This window comes from Coloeus monedula (assembly GCF_965178545.1).
Source record: "Coloeus monedula genome assembly, chromosome: 8".
In the NCBI taxonomy this organism is placed as follows: Eukaryota; Metazoa; Chordata; class Aves; order Passeriformes; family Corvidae; genus Coloeus; species Coloeus monedula.
In genome coordinates this window covers 29,007,011-29,021,065 of record NC_138788.1, presented here as the reverse complement: position 1 = coordinate 29,021,065, position 14,055 = coordinate 29,007,011, and the positions used below count along the sequence as shown (strand labels likewise).

Below are 14,055 nucleotides of genomic sequence, written 5' to 3'. Positions count from 1 at the left end.
TCTTCCTTTTAAGATAAATTATTAGCAATAGTCCCTGGAGAGGTATGTCTTTAGCAAAGCCACTGTAAAATAACTTGGAAAACATGCAGAGGAGTGTGATTTAGGATGCTGTCTGACATTTCTCTCTGACATCTCCTCCCAAGGAGCCATACATCATAGTGAAATACCAGCCAAAGGAGAAAGATGATAAAAGGTGGTACAAACACACATATCTATGGCATGAGGTAGTGCTGCTGCTGGTTACAGACTAGCGAGATACAAATCTAGGAGATTCCACCAACTTGGCCCCACATGAGAAAAATGAATGCAAGGTCAACTGGAAACAACCAACAGTGGCCCTGGCAGCACAAAGGCACAAGCAAGAGATAGAGCCCTGGTCAGCCAAGCAGCTCTGCAGCCTCCCGTGCCAACAGCTCCAGGGGTGGAGAGCAGCAGCATATCCCTGGGGGACACCAGGGGAGGCAAGGTGGCCAAGAGCCAGTAACCAGAGCCCTGAGGGGTGGGGATATGAGTATGGGCTGTACTGGGACTGAACAAATGAGGCATCTTGATGTGTTCCCCCTCCTACTTTTTCCCAGTGGAGAATCAAACCCACAAACATTGCCACTTTATGACTGGAAGTATCTCTCCTGAAATCCCATAATTTTATAGGTGAGCTGATTCAGTGGTTCTTGCCATGGGAAGAGATTCCTGCCAGTACACTGAAGGGAGTGGTGTGAATTAGCCCTGCCACAGCTGAGGGTAAGAAACAATTGCTCTGTTGAGTTATCCAGAAAGAAATGTTCCTCATTAAAAGTTCATTCCCCATTTTAATAGTATAGCAACCACTTCCCTGTATAAATACTGTGCACTTCTGTAAAGTATCACTTAATTCCCAGATAAGTCAGTCCTCCTCACTGGCAGTGGAAGGTGGTGATGGATGCAGAAAGAGCAGTTATGGGGCATTCTGCACAGAGTTAGCAAGAGTACAGTTGCTCCTTCACACACAACCTGCATGCAAATAGCAGACTGTCACCTGGTTTTGTTTTCAGCTGTCTGTCCCCACCCCTGCACTTGTTACCCAAAGGTTCTGTGCTAGACACAGAATTAGAATGTCCATGTACCCAACACCACAACAGTGTAATAGATCTGCATGGTCTGGGCAAAAACACAGACACGACGACTTCCCAAGACCTCTTCTATGACTACATTCCCTGATTTTATCATCTAAAAACATTTCATGTTGCCAGCATCACACCCACGACAAATGCTCTAAGATATTTCAGAAAATATATTAGTTCAGCATTTACACTTCTTACATACACTTTTATTTACCTCGTCCTCAGGAGGTTTGGTTTCCTTCACATCACTGCCTTCAGCAGTAGCATCTTCTTGGTCTTTTTCAGCTTTCTTCACTTTATTCTTATCACTTTGTTTTTGCCTGGAGCCTTCAGATACTTTGCCGTGCTTCTGTTCAGCTGCCTCCTCCCTGGCAGTGTCCTCGCTGTAAGAATGCCTGCGTTCCCTTAACTTTGCCTCTTCCTTTCTCTTACATCTCCCAGGTAAATCCTGCAGCTGCCTCTGAAACTTGTCAGATTTTGACTTAGAGGATTTTCGGTAATAGTCATCTTCCCTGTTCTTGTAGCCAGATAAAGGGTGAAGAGACCCAGGGGAACCAGTCCTTAAGTATTTTTCTCGGTGTCCTCTGCCTCCTTCAAGCCTTTCATCCAAATCAAACTTGTCCAGTTGTCGGGAATAATGTTTCCTCTCATGTACCCACGTGTCAGTCCTGTCCCTCTTCTCATCCCCATTCTCTCGCCATTCTCTGCTATCTCTTTCCTCTTCCCGTCGAGAATAGGGGGACTGATCCCAAGCCTCTCTCCCGTTTCCCCAGTCGGTCCTGCTGGTCCCCAGCGGGCTGTGGGGTGAACTGCCAGAAGTGAAGCTGGGCGTGTGGGATCGAGGTGACAGTGAGCGGCTTATGGGGCTGCGGGAGCGGGGCCTGTCCGTGCCATACCTGCTGCAGGGGAAAAAGGCAGCTGTGACTGGCTGACCCACTGTTGTCTACCAATTCTTGTACACTGGAAGCTCATGGGGACTGCCCTGGGGACTGTGAACCTGAGACCCCAGGCCTTTCACAGACATGCACTGCACAGCTGCAAACAGTGAACAGGAGAAAAGGCAGTGTCATAGCCACAGAGCTTAACTAAATCCCCACAGAACTGTCAAGAATATATTCATTCATTCTTAAAAGCGTCTCATAGGGGTTTAGCATTAAAAGCTTATAATATGTTAATACCTTTACAATGACCCTAATGTATGTAGCCTTAATACTCACTCAGCTAGGGCATCTCTGACACAAAAGTGACAAAGGCCATCTGTTTAAAGGAGATGTTTTAGGACTGTGATTCTTCTCCAATTTTGCTGAAAGTTCCAGAAGTCAGACAGATCAGAAATGTACCCAAATACATTTTATTCTGAACTGCCTTCTTCCCACTTGGTCTCAAAGCACCCCCAGCCCTTATGCTTTTGACTCAACAGGGAGGAGAGTGGAACAGCTTCATTTTTGTGCTCTTCACATGCCAGACATATTTTCTGAGACATAATCAGTAGGAAAGAGTTATTTTCATAACATGCACAGTTTCAATCGGATCTCATTATACAGTATATATTATAGTGTACCTACTTTTGAACTATATAAAAATATATACTATTTTATAAGTGAAATCTGAATTAGGAAAGCCAGTGAAATAAGAGAGGGAAGCACACAGATAATACTTCTTCTATCTGTAAGTTTAGAGACTTCCAATTCCAAACTATGGAGAAATTTTACCTGTCCACTTCACGCAGCAGGTCCCTCTCTCTTTGTGAGTGGATGTCCTGGATTATAGCAGCCACATTCTTACCTGGTTTCTAATAAAAACAAAGACACTGTTTTTAGCATGCTCCTCTACTCTCCAAGCTGATACAGGTGATTTGTCCTTCAAGAAACAGTATCCATGCTTCATTCAATTATACCATAACTAGAAATATTTAGTTTCAGTGTTGTGGTTACACTCTTCTCTGCAGTTGGCTTCTCAATATCATGATCGAAACAGTAAAATGATACAAAGGAAAATTTGCTCTATTACATTGTAGCACTCTCTCCTCATCCTTGGCTGCTCTAACAGGCTTTGAAAACTAGCTTGTCCTTCCTTGTTACACAATCACTGCAGAGCATTTTCTAGGTACTGGATCTAAGAGGAAACAAACCAGAAAATTTTCTATATACAGAATTAAATATGTATAGCAGCCTATCTCTGATCCTCTAGGTATGAACTGCCTTCTCTTGATCTCAGAGTTACTCATTCTGGAGTATAGCTCTGAAGGACTATGTTTAGACAAGGAGAGGAGCTTCAGACAAGCTAAGTGCAAGATGTGTACTGGAGTGTTGATTACTCTACGTAGGTTGTACTACACAGGCTGGAGCGCTCTCAATTCCTCAAACACTTGGAGCACACAGAGATGAGCAACATAAGCATGCAGGAACTCAGCAGTTTGTAACAGTATATAGCTCATGCATATTTCCCTCTTTGTATTTTTATTTGTTTGCTTTCTTTCTTGTGCAGAAAAAAATAATTCCATGACCTGAAAAACTGTCACTGGAAAAGCAGAAAATTTTCCTGGAATCTAGGCAAACTATCACACTCTCCTGGGTAACTCCTGCCTCTCTGTCAAGATGCACAGTCTCCACCACCTAACATCTGAACCCCTCACTGTGCCACATTAGGAAAGACTGCCCTGATTTATGAACCTTTGTCAACTCCTTTAAGTGTCCTTAAACTATTATACAGATGCAGGAGAGAAAGAGGCTTTTTCAAAGATCAAACCAAACCATCCAAGTTCCTTTCTTTTTTTCCTCAAGGCTCATAAAAGGACCCTTAACAGTAAATTGGAACATTACAGAGTTGTTCTATAAAATAACTTTGTGCTGTGTTAGGTAATACAATATGGAGCTTTTAAGCTCTGCATTGCCAGTTCTGGTCCGAGTCACCATGAAATAAAATTACTCTCTCAGCATTACATGGCAGTATATAAGCCTCTATAAATATGGTCACAAGAGCAGTGATCTTTGGACATCACTCAAGTGTCCACAACAGAAGTGTCACACACTCTACAGAAAGTCTAAAGAATATTGCTCTGGTTTGACTCTATGTTAAAAGAAAAAAAAAAAAAAAAATCTTGCTTTATAACTTAGATCATTCACAAGAAATAAAAAGAAATCAGTGTGCTTTTTAGTCCTGTTACTGCTGCTTGGTGTCAAGATCGTGCCATGGCTCAAGCATGGAAGCAGTGAAAAAAGCATTGTTCTGGGCTTAATGCCTAACTAAAAGGATAGAACCATCAAATTTTTACTGACATATTGTATCTTACACATGGCTGTGTTTTAGACCTTTGTTAGACCAAGCAATGTAGGGAGCCTGCTCAAAAGGAAGCTCAGAAGGGATTTTTGAAATAATGGTATGAGAGGATCAGAGAAAATGGGGTCTCTTCCAAGAGTTACAATTTAGAATAAGAGCAAGCAGCTGACTGTAAAAGATCGATAACATACATTCATTATCTTTCTTAATTTCTTTTTCTATAATATTAAAGCATTCATTAGAAATGAGTAATCACCAAGAATTTTTTAAAATGTATTCTCCAGATGTGCCATGGAAACTCACATAATTTGATCAGGAATGACCATCTTACCTTCAGCTGCAATTCCTTGTATCTTTTAGACATCCTAATAAGTAACTTGTCATCATTTATCATAGCAGGTTTTTCTTTGTAGTACTGTACCATGGCTTGGGCTGCTTCACTGTAAGCCATTTCCAGAAAGGCCTAGCACAATGGAGAGAACTTTACAATCTATTACATAACTAAAAATACAAAGTGTAAGAGAGAAAAGGCAGCACAATAAATTTTCTCTGGATTCTTCTCATGCAAAATGTCTTGATACTACAAAACTGGGTAGCTTTCCAGGCCTGAGGCTGAAATGGTAACACTCAATCCATTTCCCAGTCTTTTTTTAACTGCAAATAATGATTTCAAACCAGTTATTAAAGCCAATATGTGACCTTAGAAGCTGGTTTAGTTTAAATGACTGGTATCTAATCTTTCTTGCCTGGCAGTGTTCAAGGCCAGGCTGGATGGTGCTCTGAGCAACCTGTTCTAGTGGAAGGTGTCCCTGCCCATGGCAGGGGGTTAGAACTAGATGGTCTTTAAGGTCCCTTCCAACCCAACCCATTCTATGATTCTGTGATTTTTAAACATTACAATCTCAAACATTGTCCACTGGCATGGATTCTACATCCATCCATTTTGTCTGCTGCAGGAAAGTGAAAGAAGATATTCTACTCTTACCAGCTTACACCACTGGTATACTTAAGCTACTTAGGATAGACTTAAGCTAAGACTAAGAGAAGTCTGAAAGTAACAAATGGCTTAGAGAAGGCAGCCAAGTAATTCACTTAACAAATTAGCAAAAGTACAGTTTTACAACACTTTTTCATTGAGATTTCTGGGATTTTTAAACAAGAACTCTAAGGCAGTTCTTGTGCAGAACATAGTCATGTTTATGTCCTCATCCAACCAGTGACCACCTTTTTTTTTTTTTAACTTTGAGAGTGGGCTTCATATATTTAAGTTTCTATTACTAAATAAGAGGTTTTCCCCAAAGACTCTGTCTTCATGTCTATATGTCTTCATATCTTTATGTCTTTATGCCAATAGATGTCAACACTGGTAACCCCAAATGTACAGTACCTGATTAGTAGATTTCATGAGGATATAGTTGGTGACCTTTCCAAATGGGAGGCCCAGGTTAATGACATCATTCTCTGTGCAGCTTCCCTCGGGGAGATTGCAAATGTGAACAACTCGACCCAGTGTAGATTTCCTCTGGGGAAACTGGGAAAAAAAAGCTCAACTCAAACCAATGTTTTTATCTTAGATATTCTATCCACTAGATAACATCTTACAGTTCTGCAAAAAAAATGAAATGCTCTGTGTACCTGTTATTAAAAAAAATATTCTTTAAAAACTTGCATTTTAACATCCTGGTTTAGAAGTGCAAATGGGAAGGGAAATGTTTAGCTGCAGTTCAGGTTGCAATTGAGTCTCCATCCCGGGACTTTGCAAAGTCCAGAGAGGATTTCTAGAAGGGAGACTGTCCTTCAGACAGGAGCAATGATATTCCTGCAGAAACTAACTGCTCACTGCAGTCCCTGCTGAATTTATGGATATTAGAAATCAGTTTGGGTGACTACATGGGTGTTCAGGATAGCAGGGACTGAATTTAAATCCTTCTTCGTGGAACAGACTGGGCTAGGGGTAAAAGTGATCCCACTTAACTTGTGAGAGGACACACAGCTGTACCTGGGGGTAGAAAACCTGCTACTTTCCCCTCTCACTGCAACAACACACAGGAAGAGGCATTTCCCCCCCGGGGCCACAGTGAGCACTGGACATGCAAAGAGGCAGAGCTCCCGAACTGGGCTGGCACAGGCACAGAGCACTGGAGTGGTGATTGCTTCCCAAGGGTGGAAGTCTATTTTGGAGTGCTGGGGCAGTTCCGAAAGAGCCGCCCATCTCTCTGACATGGAAAGCAGGCTCTACACTCCCTGTGCAAAAGGCAGCAGGGTACAGCCAGAGAGAAAGTTAATTTACCACAGCTAATGACAAGCAAAACATCACTCACGCAGGATTAAATCTTTCCAGACTACCTCCATGTTTATGACCTCTGCATTAGGATTTTACCGAAGAAGTAACTCTACCTTCAGTTAAAATTGTGCCATTCAAGGGAAGATGGGGATCAAGTTCACCAGAGCCATCACAAATGTTTGGCTTGTCAGCAAGTTCACAAGTTAGAGAGCTAATGTTATCTTATTTACACCTCCATCCTGTTGCCTTCCCTCCAGACTTCATCACTTAACCATTTGTGTATTTTTGCTGCATTAGGACCCTGCATTACACAGTGATCTGCTACTTAGCTTGCATCTCACAGAGCCCACCCAGGTGCATAAGGTAAGTCAAAGAAGTGCAAAAGTCCAGAAGTAAGATATGTTTTTAACAGAAAAATGACATAGACCTGATCCTGAACAAAAGATGAAGCAACTCAACTCCACTTGAACAGAAAAGCTAGTGATGTCTGCATGCATCTGGCAAGGCAGCATGTAGCACAGAAGAACACAACTACAGCTAGAGGAAAAGGAAACATCAAATGCAGTCCCAGTGTAAGAACACCCCAGGTCATCAGTCATCTTCTGCTTGTTTTGTTTGATCTGTTAAATGATGGTATGTAAGAATCTATGGGACTAGAAAGGCTCAGCTCTTCCCTGCCTTGGCTCCAGAGCCCATGTTCCCACCCACAGCCCTCAGTACATTAAATCAAACAACTCTAAGACACTGCCACTTCCCCACAATTGGCAATGGCTTAAATTAAAGTGCTATGCCATAAACCTGCTGCAGTTCTTGATTAAGAAGTGGTCACATACTCATGCCAGAAGTCAACAGGCTGTACCAAGCAATAATTTTGTCAGCTGATTGCAGTTAAACTGGATCCATTCATTAAATAGAGCTGTAAATCATGGCCAGAAAAGGAATATACACCTTCTGTATCTACAATCAGGAAGTTAGAGGAGCTGTTGCATGCCAGGTGTTGAATGTAATTTTCAGTAAGACTCAAAGTTAACTTTCTTTGCAACCAGTGTCTACCATGGGTTACCAATGCAGCTGCATGGCTATTACAAAAAACAAATTTAAAAAAAATATATATGCACAGCAGCAAAATTCACCTCATATTATTTGCAATATTACTTCATCCATCCAATTTGGTGATTTTTTAATTACAGCTTTTAAAAAAATATTTTGTTGTTGTTGTTGTTTTTTGCTTTTCAAAGTCTTTATCTCATCACATGAATTTTTTCTAAAGATAGTAAGAAACTGCCAATCTTATCCCTCCAGTGCTAATGGTTCTCCATGCCTGAGTGAAGACTGGTAGCACTTGCCTTTTAAAGAGGGATAGAGTTATTTGCAGATGGACAGCACAGAGCAAGCTCTTCCAGAAATCTGAACACTTTGTTTATGATTACATGGAGGGTCAAGTGTAATCTCCTACTGCTCAGTTAAATGGCAGCAGCTTAGCTGAAAGTGAATACTACCGTGCAAAGGTGTAATAAATTACAAGCCACCTGGGTTGCAGAGTGAATGACAGCTGGCAAACTCAGTCTTAACACCTCTAATATAGCTCCCTGTTCATCCAATGAGCTTCTGAAGAAAAAAGGGATTTACAGTGTCCAGGAAAATCAAAGTTATTGTTTCTTTTATGTCTCAAAATACTGCAGGTCATTCAGAAGGAGGATTTCTTCAGGCAGCTTAAATGATAAATAGTGACAGATTCTGAAGAGAAATGACACTGGTATTAGCAGTAATTTCATTTGTTGTAAAGTTGACAGACATGATGAAAAGGAACATTCCTCTGCACCCACTGCTAGTCCACCTTTGACCTTGGAGGCAGCTGTCATGAGCAGCTCTCCTCTTTGCTCGCCTGCACTCATGGTGTCCGTGACAGGCAGAAGCTGAAACCCCTTCAAATGACCTCTTGCATAGTAAAACTGCATGGTAGAAAATTGGTTGGATTAAGGAAATCTGGGTGACCTTTCTGCAAGCAGTGCCTAATGTGATCTGGAGGGACACAACTCAGCCTGGCCTTCCAGAGTGTCTGAGATCACATCAGGAGAGATATATACACAAAAGTTAACAAGGTGAAAACTTGAACCCCTGGATTACTGCTGCTATTCCATGAATGCCCTAACATAAGTCTTTGGTGTGCCCAGCTCTAGCTGTAACTTTCTGATATGTGATCAGTTTCATTTTAACCCTAACAACTTTGTCTTTTCATTATGAGTATGATTTGCTTTTATTTTCCTTTTTTTTTCCTTTTAAAATCTTTCTGCTTTGTCAGGCTAAGAAGCCCTTTTAATGTTGGTTCTTCTGGTATTTTTTGATTATAGAGCTAGGAATTCAAGTGTGCATTAGAGCAATATAACTGGGAACCTGTGTTGAATGCAGGATGCAGGGGAGGGACTAATAAACCTAAACCATGGAAGGCTCCACATCAAAGCAAACTTGTTGAAAGACTACCAGTGACAGCAGAGGATATAAATACCACACTAAAATAAACTAAGGAAAAGTTAGTCCAGTATAATGAACTGATCTGGGACCTCCAGGCAAATAACAGTGAAGCTGCAACCACTATCTTTGCCACTTGGGAGAAGGACCTCAGCATGAGAGAGGCAGAGAGCAATTGCTATGAATAAATAACCAGAGAGAAAGAAGGTTGCTTGATGGGGTCAGTGCTGAAGGTAACTAAAAACTAATCCAAATCTTCATTCCAAGCTGACCTTCCTGGGTCAAAAAGACTCAGGCAATGGGGGAAAAAAGTCAATGGAAAACACACACAAACCTATTTACCCACCTCCCCAAATAACCCTGACAAGAGAACAACTTTTAGGACTGAAAAAAACAAAACAAAACAAAAACTACAATTAAGTTCATATTTGGTCAAAATCAAAAGCATAAAAGAACTGCAGGGAAGTTGAAATAACAGAATGAATGTTCAGATTATTGTCTAAACTAAAGCCTTCAGAGTTTTAATTCAAGTATAAGTGGCTTCAACAAGAATCTCAATACAGACATCAATTTGCTTAGGAACTCACTCTTACCCCTGATGGAGGAGAAGAAAATGTAGGACCTGGCTGGCCAAAGGATCTTGCTGGTGTAGCGATAAAAGATGCGCCAACATTTGATGGATAATCTAAATAATGGATTACACATATTTCATTAAAATCTTGAGTCATATTAATTGCATTAATGTGCTCAGTAAGCAATGCCCCATTTATATAGTAAGTAATTTCATAGTCTCTACACCAAATTATCTGTACTATGAAAAGAAGTTACCGTTTGAAAGAAAAATAAATACGTATTTCCAAAGGCACAGTATTGGCTTTTAGCCTTTTTGTGCACAACTTCTCAAAATTTTTCCTTGGAAACTTTTACAACATTTCATTTAAAAACCCCAGTTCTCCACAGAGACTGGTTTCCCTTCCAATTAAAAGAAGTATTTTTAACTATTGCATATACAACCATTCACCTTCGATACTAGATGGATTGAAAACTGCTGCATTATTTGGTGATAAATGCAATGTTCCATCTGCTGAGCTTAACATACACCGGATACCAGTGCTGGAAAAGAAAGAAAAGAACTTTAGGAAGATACATAATGTGCCAAAAATATTAAAACTTAATTGTTAGGCAGAAATTCCTGGTGGAAAACCACTGAAGTAAGAGATGCTCTGTTAGCAATTCAGTTTGAAGAGTGACTCTAAAATAATACTTACTTATCTGAAAAAGCCATACATTTTTGGATGTGAAGACTTCCCTTAATGTGCTGATCCCAGTCCTATGTTGAAACAAAGAGACAATGAAAACAGGAAAAATCCTGAGAGAAATTTACAAGAGATTATTCCTCCATTCAGTTTACCTTATTCTAAAACCAATACTGAGATGCTGAAGATCAAACTGTGTGATGTTGGAGGCAAGCCACCTTCATCCAATGCATTTACTGATTCATTATTTGAACATTAAATTATCAGTTACTTTACAAAAGGAAGGTTTCTAATACAGAAGCCTTCTCTGTATTAGCTTTTAAATTCAGTATATTTCTAGTAATTAAGTTATTCCACTCTTGCTGAAGACCTCATCCTGCAAGGTGCTAAGCACTCTCAACTCCTGCAATGCCCATAAAGAAGGTGTTCAGTGTTCAGGGCAGCCAGGGCAGTGCTTATTATTTCACTAGATCAGCAACATTTGTTGAAGTACATTTAACTATTTACATTTCTATGATCCAATTGAGCCAGTGCATCAAACACCAACTAACATATTCCCCAAAACTCATTGCAATGACATTTCCCCTGCCCTTTTAAAGTGTTTAATGAAAAAAAGAAATGTCCAGCATGCCCTAGACAGGGGCTACTTCAGCCCAGCCCTGAAAGCTGCAGTAATCAAAGCAAAACCTTTAGCAAGCAGTTGCTAAAAGAGTAAAGGGTAAATATGAAAGCAAATATATTCAAATATCCCAAATCCCCAGGGTGTGTAGGGATCAGGTCCTATTTAATTTGCTAGCCATTTTACTTCCTACATACATGCTGTTATAATTTTATTGTCAGGCCACCATCAGGATGAGAACACATGCCTTTGTGGTTAGGTGCTGGTCCTGTGATGTGACAGAAAAGGTCATGAGGACTTGTTGAGCAGGGCTCACCAGGCAGCCAGAACAACCATGGATGGCTGTGGGGCTCAGAGGGCCACTTAAGTGGCCTCCTCCGGATCTGACCTATATAACATGACCGACAACGCACTGCCTGGGAAACTGGGAAGCTGTTTCTTGAGGGTGAGGCTGAATTTGGAGCTCCCTTGGCAGTATGAACAGAGAAGTGAGAGAGAGCACAGTCTGTACCACATGTTCTGAGCAGCTTCTTGCTTTCAGGTCAAAGTCCCTGGGGACCTTGAGCCCTAAATTTTCCTGTGAGATACCAGGAAGAGAAAAATCCTACAGAGGAATAGTTAAAATAATTTTATCAAAAGAATGTGCTGGTCCGTTTAAGCAAGCTGCTTCCATGAGGCTGTTAGGGGGAAGCCTTTGGGACCAGAAAGGGAGAAGCAGATGAAACTACAGCCGTGGGGTTGCAACACTGGCTTGAGTATTGGGGGATCATCTTCAAGCTCCTCCCCACCCCGCTCTGAGCCCATGAAGTGAGCTACGACCTCGGCTCAGACCTCACGTTTCTCACATCATTGCTGTAATCTCACCATCTTCCACGGCAAGATGTGGAACAAAACCAGATCTCGAAGCCCCAGTAACTACCATGAAACTGCCGTACCATACCCTCAGCAAAAGTATGGCCCTTTGTTTCTGCTTCGCTCAGGGCACCTCTGTGGTCATGGACACTGGCGGTGAGGGGTGGCAGGAGCTGGTGGCCACATCAGTCACCTGACAGCCTGTTCAAGGGTCTCAACCCTGCCCAGGGACGCCCTCAAACCACTCACCTTCAGATCGAAGATCTTCTTGTCGCACAGGGCGCAGACGTGGGGGAAGTGGAGAGGGGCCACGCCGCGGAGGTCGCCTAGCTGGTGCGGCAGCAGGGAGCGGGCGGGCAGATCGGGCGTGCCGCCACTGCGCTCCTCCTTCTGCCTCATGCAAGGGCTGCCGAAGCTCTGTGCGCTGTGGTTGAGGCGGCCGAAGGCGGGGGGGGCGGCCGTGCTGAACTTTGTGTCAGGTGTCGGCTCTTCGGGGTTGTACAGCTCGTTTCTTATTTCATACTGCTGCTGACTCGCTGACGGCCACAGGCTGTCGCCGGGCATGAGGTCAGACTTGTTTTGGCTGGGGAAATTAGGGATATTTTCCCACTGGTTGCTTGTACTGCTGCCATGCAGGACAGGTCCGGGATCTCCTTTCGGATGGGAGCCTGTGTGTGGGTCGCTAGGGAAGGCCCGTGCCGCCCCATGCTGTGCCGCCGCCCCGTAGGACTCCTTGGGAAATGCCGCTGCCGCCTCATGCTGCACCTGGCCGGGAGCCCCGAAGTGACTCTCGTAGCGCGGCCCTGCAGCTGAGGTGGCAGTATGGGTGCCACCAGCGAGGAAGCCGTGCTGGCTGGACTGTTCCCCCTCAGAGGCGAACGCCTGAGAGGCGGCAGTGACGGCGTTTTGCTTGTTGAACTCATAAAAGCCCCCTGCAGCAGTAGATGTGGAAGCACCTGCCTTGTTGAGACCCACCACCACGGGTTGCTGGCCGGAGGTCGGAGCCATGACATTTCCAAAGGGATTCACGACAATTGCATTGGGAGCCTGGGCTTGGACGGCTCCCAGACCTCCCCCCGGGGCGGCTAAGGCCGGGCTCTGGGCAGGAAAGGCAATGCCGCCGGAGGGGAACCTGGTGCCGGCAATGCCGGGCCCCTGGGGCGGGCCGGCGGCGTGGCCCTGCGGCGCGTTCATCACCGTGGGGTGCCTCAGCTGGTTGAAGAGCGGCTGGGACATGGCCACTTTGGAGAGCACCTGGTTGAGGACGGTGGCGGCGGCCGGGTTGTTGGTGACGGCGGTCTGAGCCAACTTCAGCCTATGGAGCGTGAGCTGCGCCTGGAGCTGCGCCAGCTGCAGGCTCGCCGGCGAGGGGAGCAGGGGGCTTGGGGCACCGACAGAGAACGGACTCTTCTCCAGGAGCTTGGCAGCACTGCAAAGGATCAGCATCTGGGTTAGCCGAATTTGCCCCACATCTACCTATGCTCACCTCCTGTTAAAGCCTGGCATGGGATACACAGCCGCTTTCAGAGATTTAGTGCATTCAAACTCAGGGAAAGCAAAGGGGTGATTGAGAATGTATTCATAGCAAGCCATCTCCCCTTCCACATCTGCTGCCACATCTCTTTCAATCAAAAAGATAATTGGTAGACAACTATGCCAAAGACCTTGCTTTAAAACCTTCATTTCATCCCTCATCAACCCCTGGATAAGACCTTCAGCTCATTTTAAGTACCCATAGGATTTATGCTTCTAATGAAGACCAGGAATGGAGGCCACACAGGCCCTCCCACATCATCCCCAAATCAACAATTTTTCCCCTTTTCTGCACTTCTTGCAACTTTCAGCTTCCCTGCTAAGACATCACTTACAGTGACTTTGTGTTATCACCATTATTCCCTTTTCCCACAAAGCAGGGGGATGTGAAGAAAAGGACATCAAATGGGATTTTAAAGCCAGCCCCATAGGTATTTCCCACCTAGCACATCTGCCTGCATAAAGCAAGATGAAATATTCCACAAGCATTTATTTTAATTGTTTACAGTTCTCACGTTATTGATCTGCACGGCAGCCTGTTCTGTAGCAAAGTCTATAGTTTCCTTGTTGAGCAAATGCAAATACAGAGCAGGAAAAAAGTGAATGATCTGCCAGAAGCAACTACAAACAGACTGTCTTAAAGAGTTTTCCCTGTTCAGCTGG

General features: G+C 43.4%; 1 protein-coding gene across 5 annotated transcripts in view; it reads right to left on the bottom strand.

The window, feature by feature from the left end:
* The window catches only part of RBM20 (RNA binding motif protein 20), a 102,826-nt gene that overhangs the window by 13,982 nt on the left and 74,789 nt on the right, over positions 1–14,055 (bottom strand). For 4 of the 5 annotated variants that reach the window (XM_082286195.1, XM_082286197.1, XM_082286199.1 and 1 more), the window contains exons 2-9: positions 12,109–13,288; positions 10,401–10,462; positions 10,154–10,245; positions 9,726–9,817; positions 5,767–5,910; positions 4,711–4,842; positions 2,813–2,892; positions 1,315–1,999 (exon numbers count right to left, since the gene is read on the bottom strand). In XM_082286195.1, coding sequence (XP_082142321.1) covers positions 1,315–1,999; positions 2,813–2,892; positions 4,711–4,842; positions 5,767–5,910; positions 9,726–9,817; positions 10,154–10,245; positions 10,401–10,462; positions 12,109–13,288 — 2,467 coding nt within the window. The remainder of the gene's footprint in view (positions 1–1,314; positions 2,000–2,812; positions 2,893–4,710; positions 4,843–5,766; positions 5,911–9,725; positions 9,818–10,153; positions 10,246–10,400; positions 10,463–12,108; positions 13,289–14,055) is intronic. The other variant, XM_082286196.1, reaches the window with a different exon arrangement.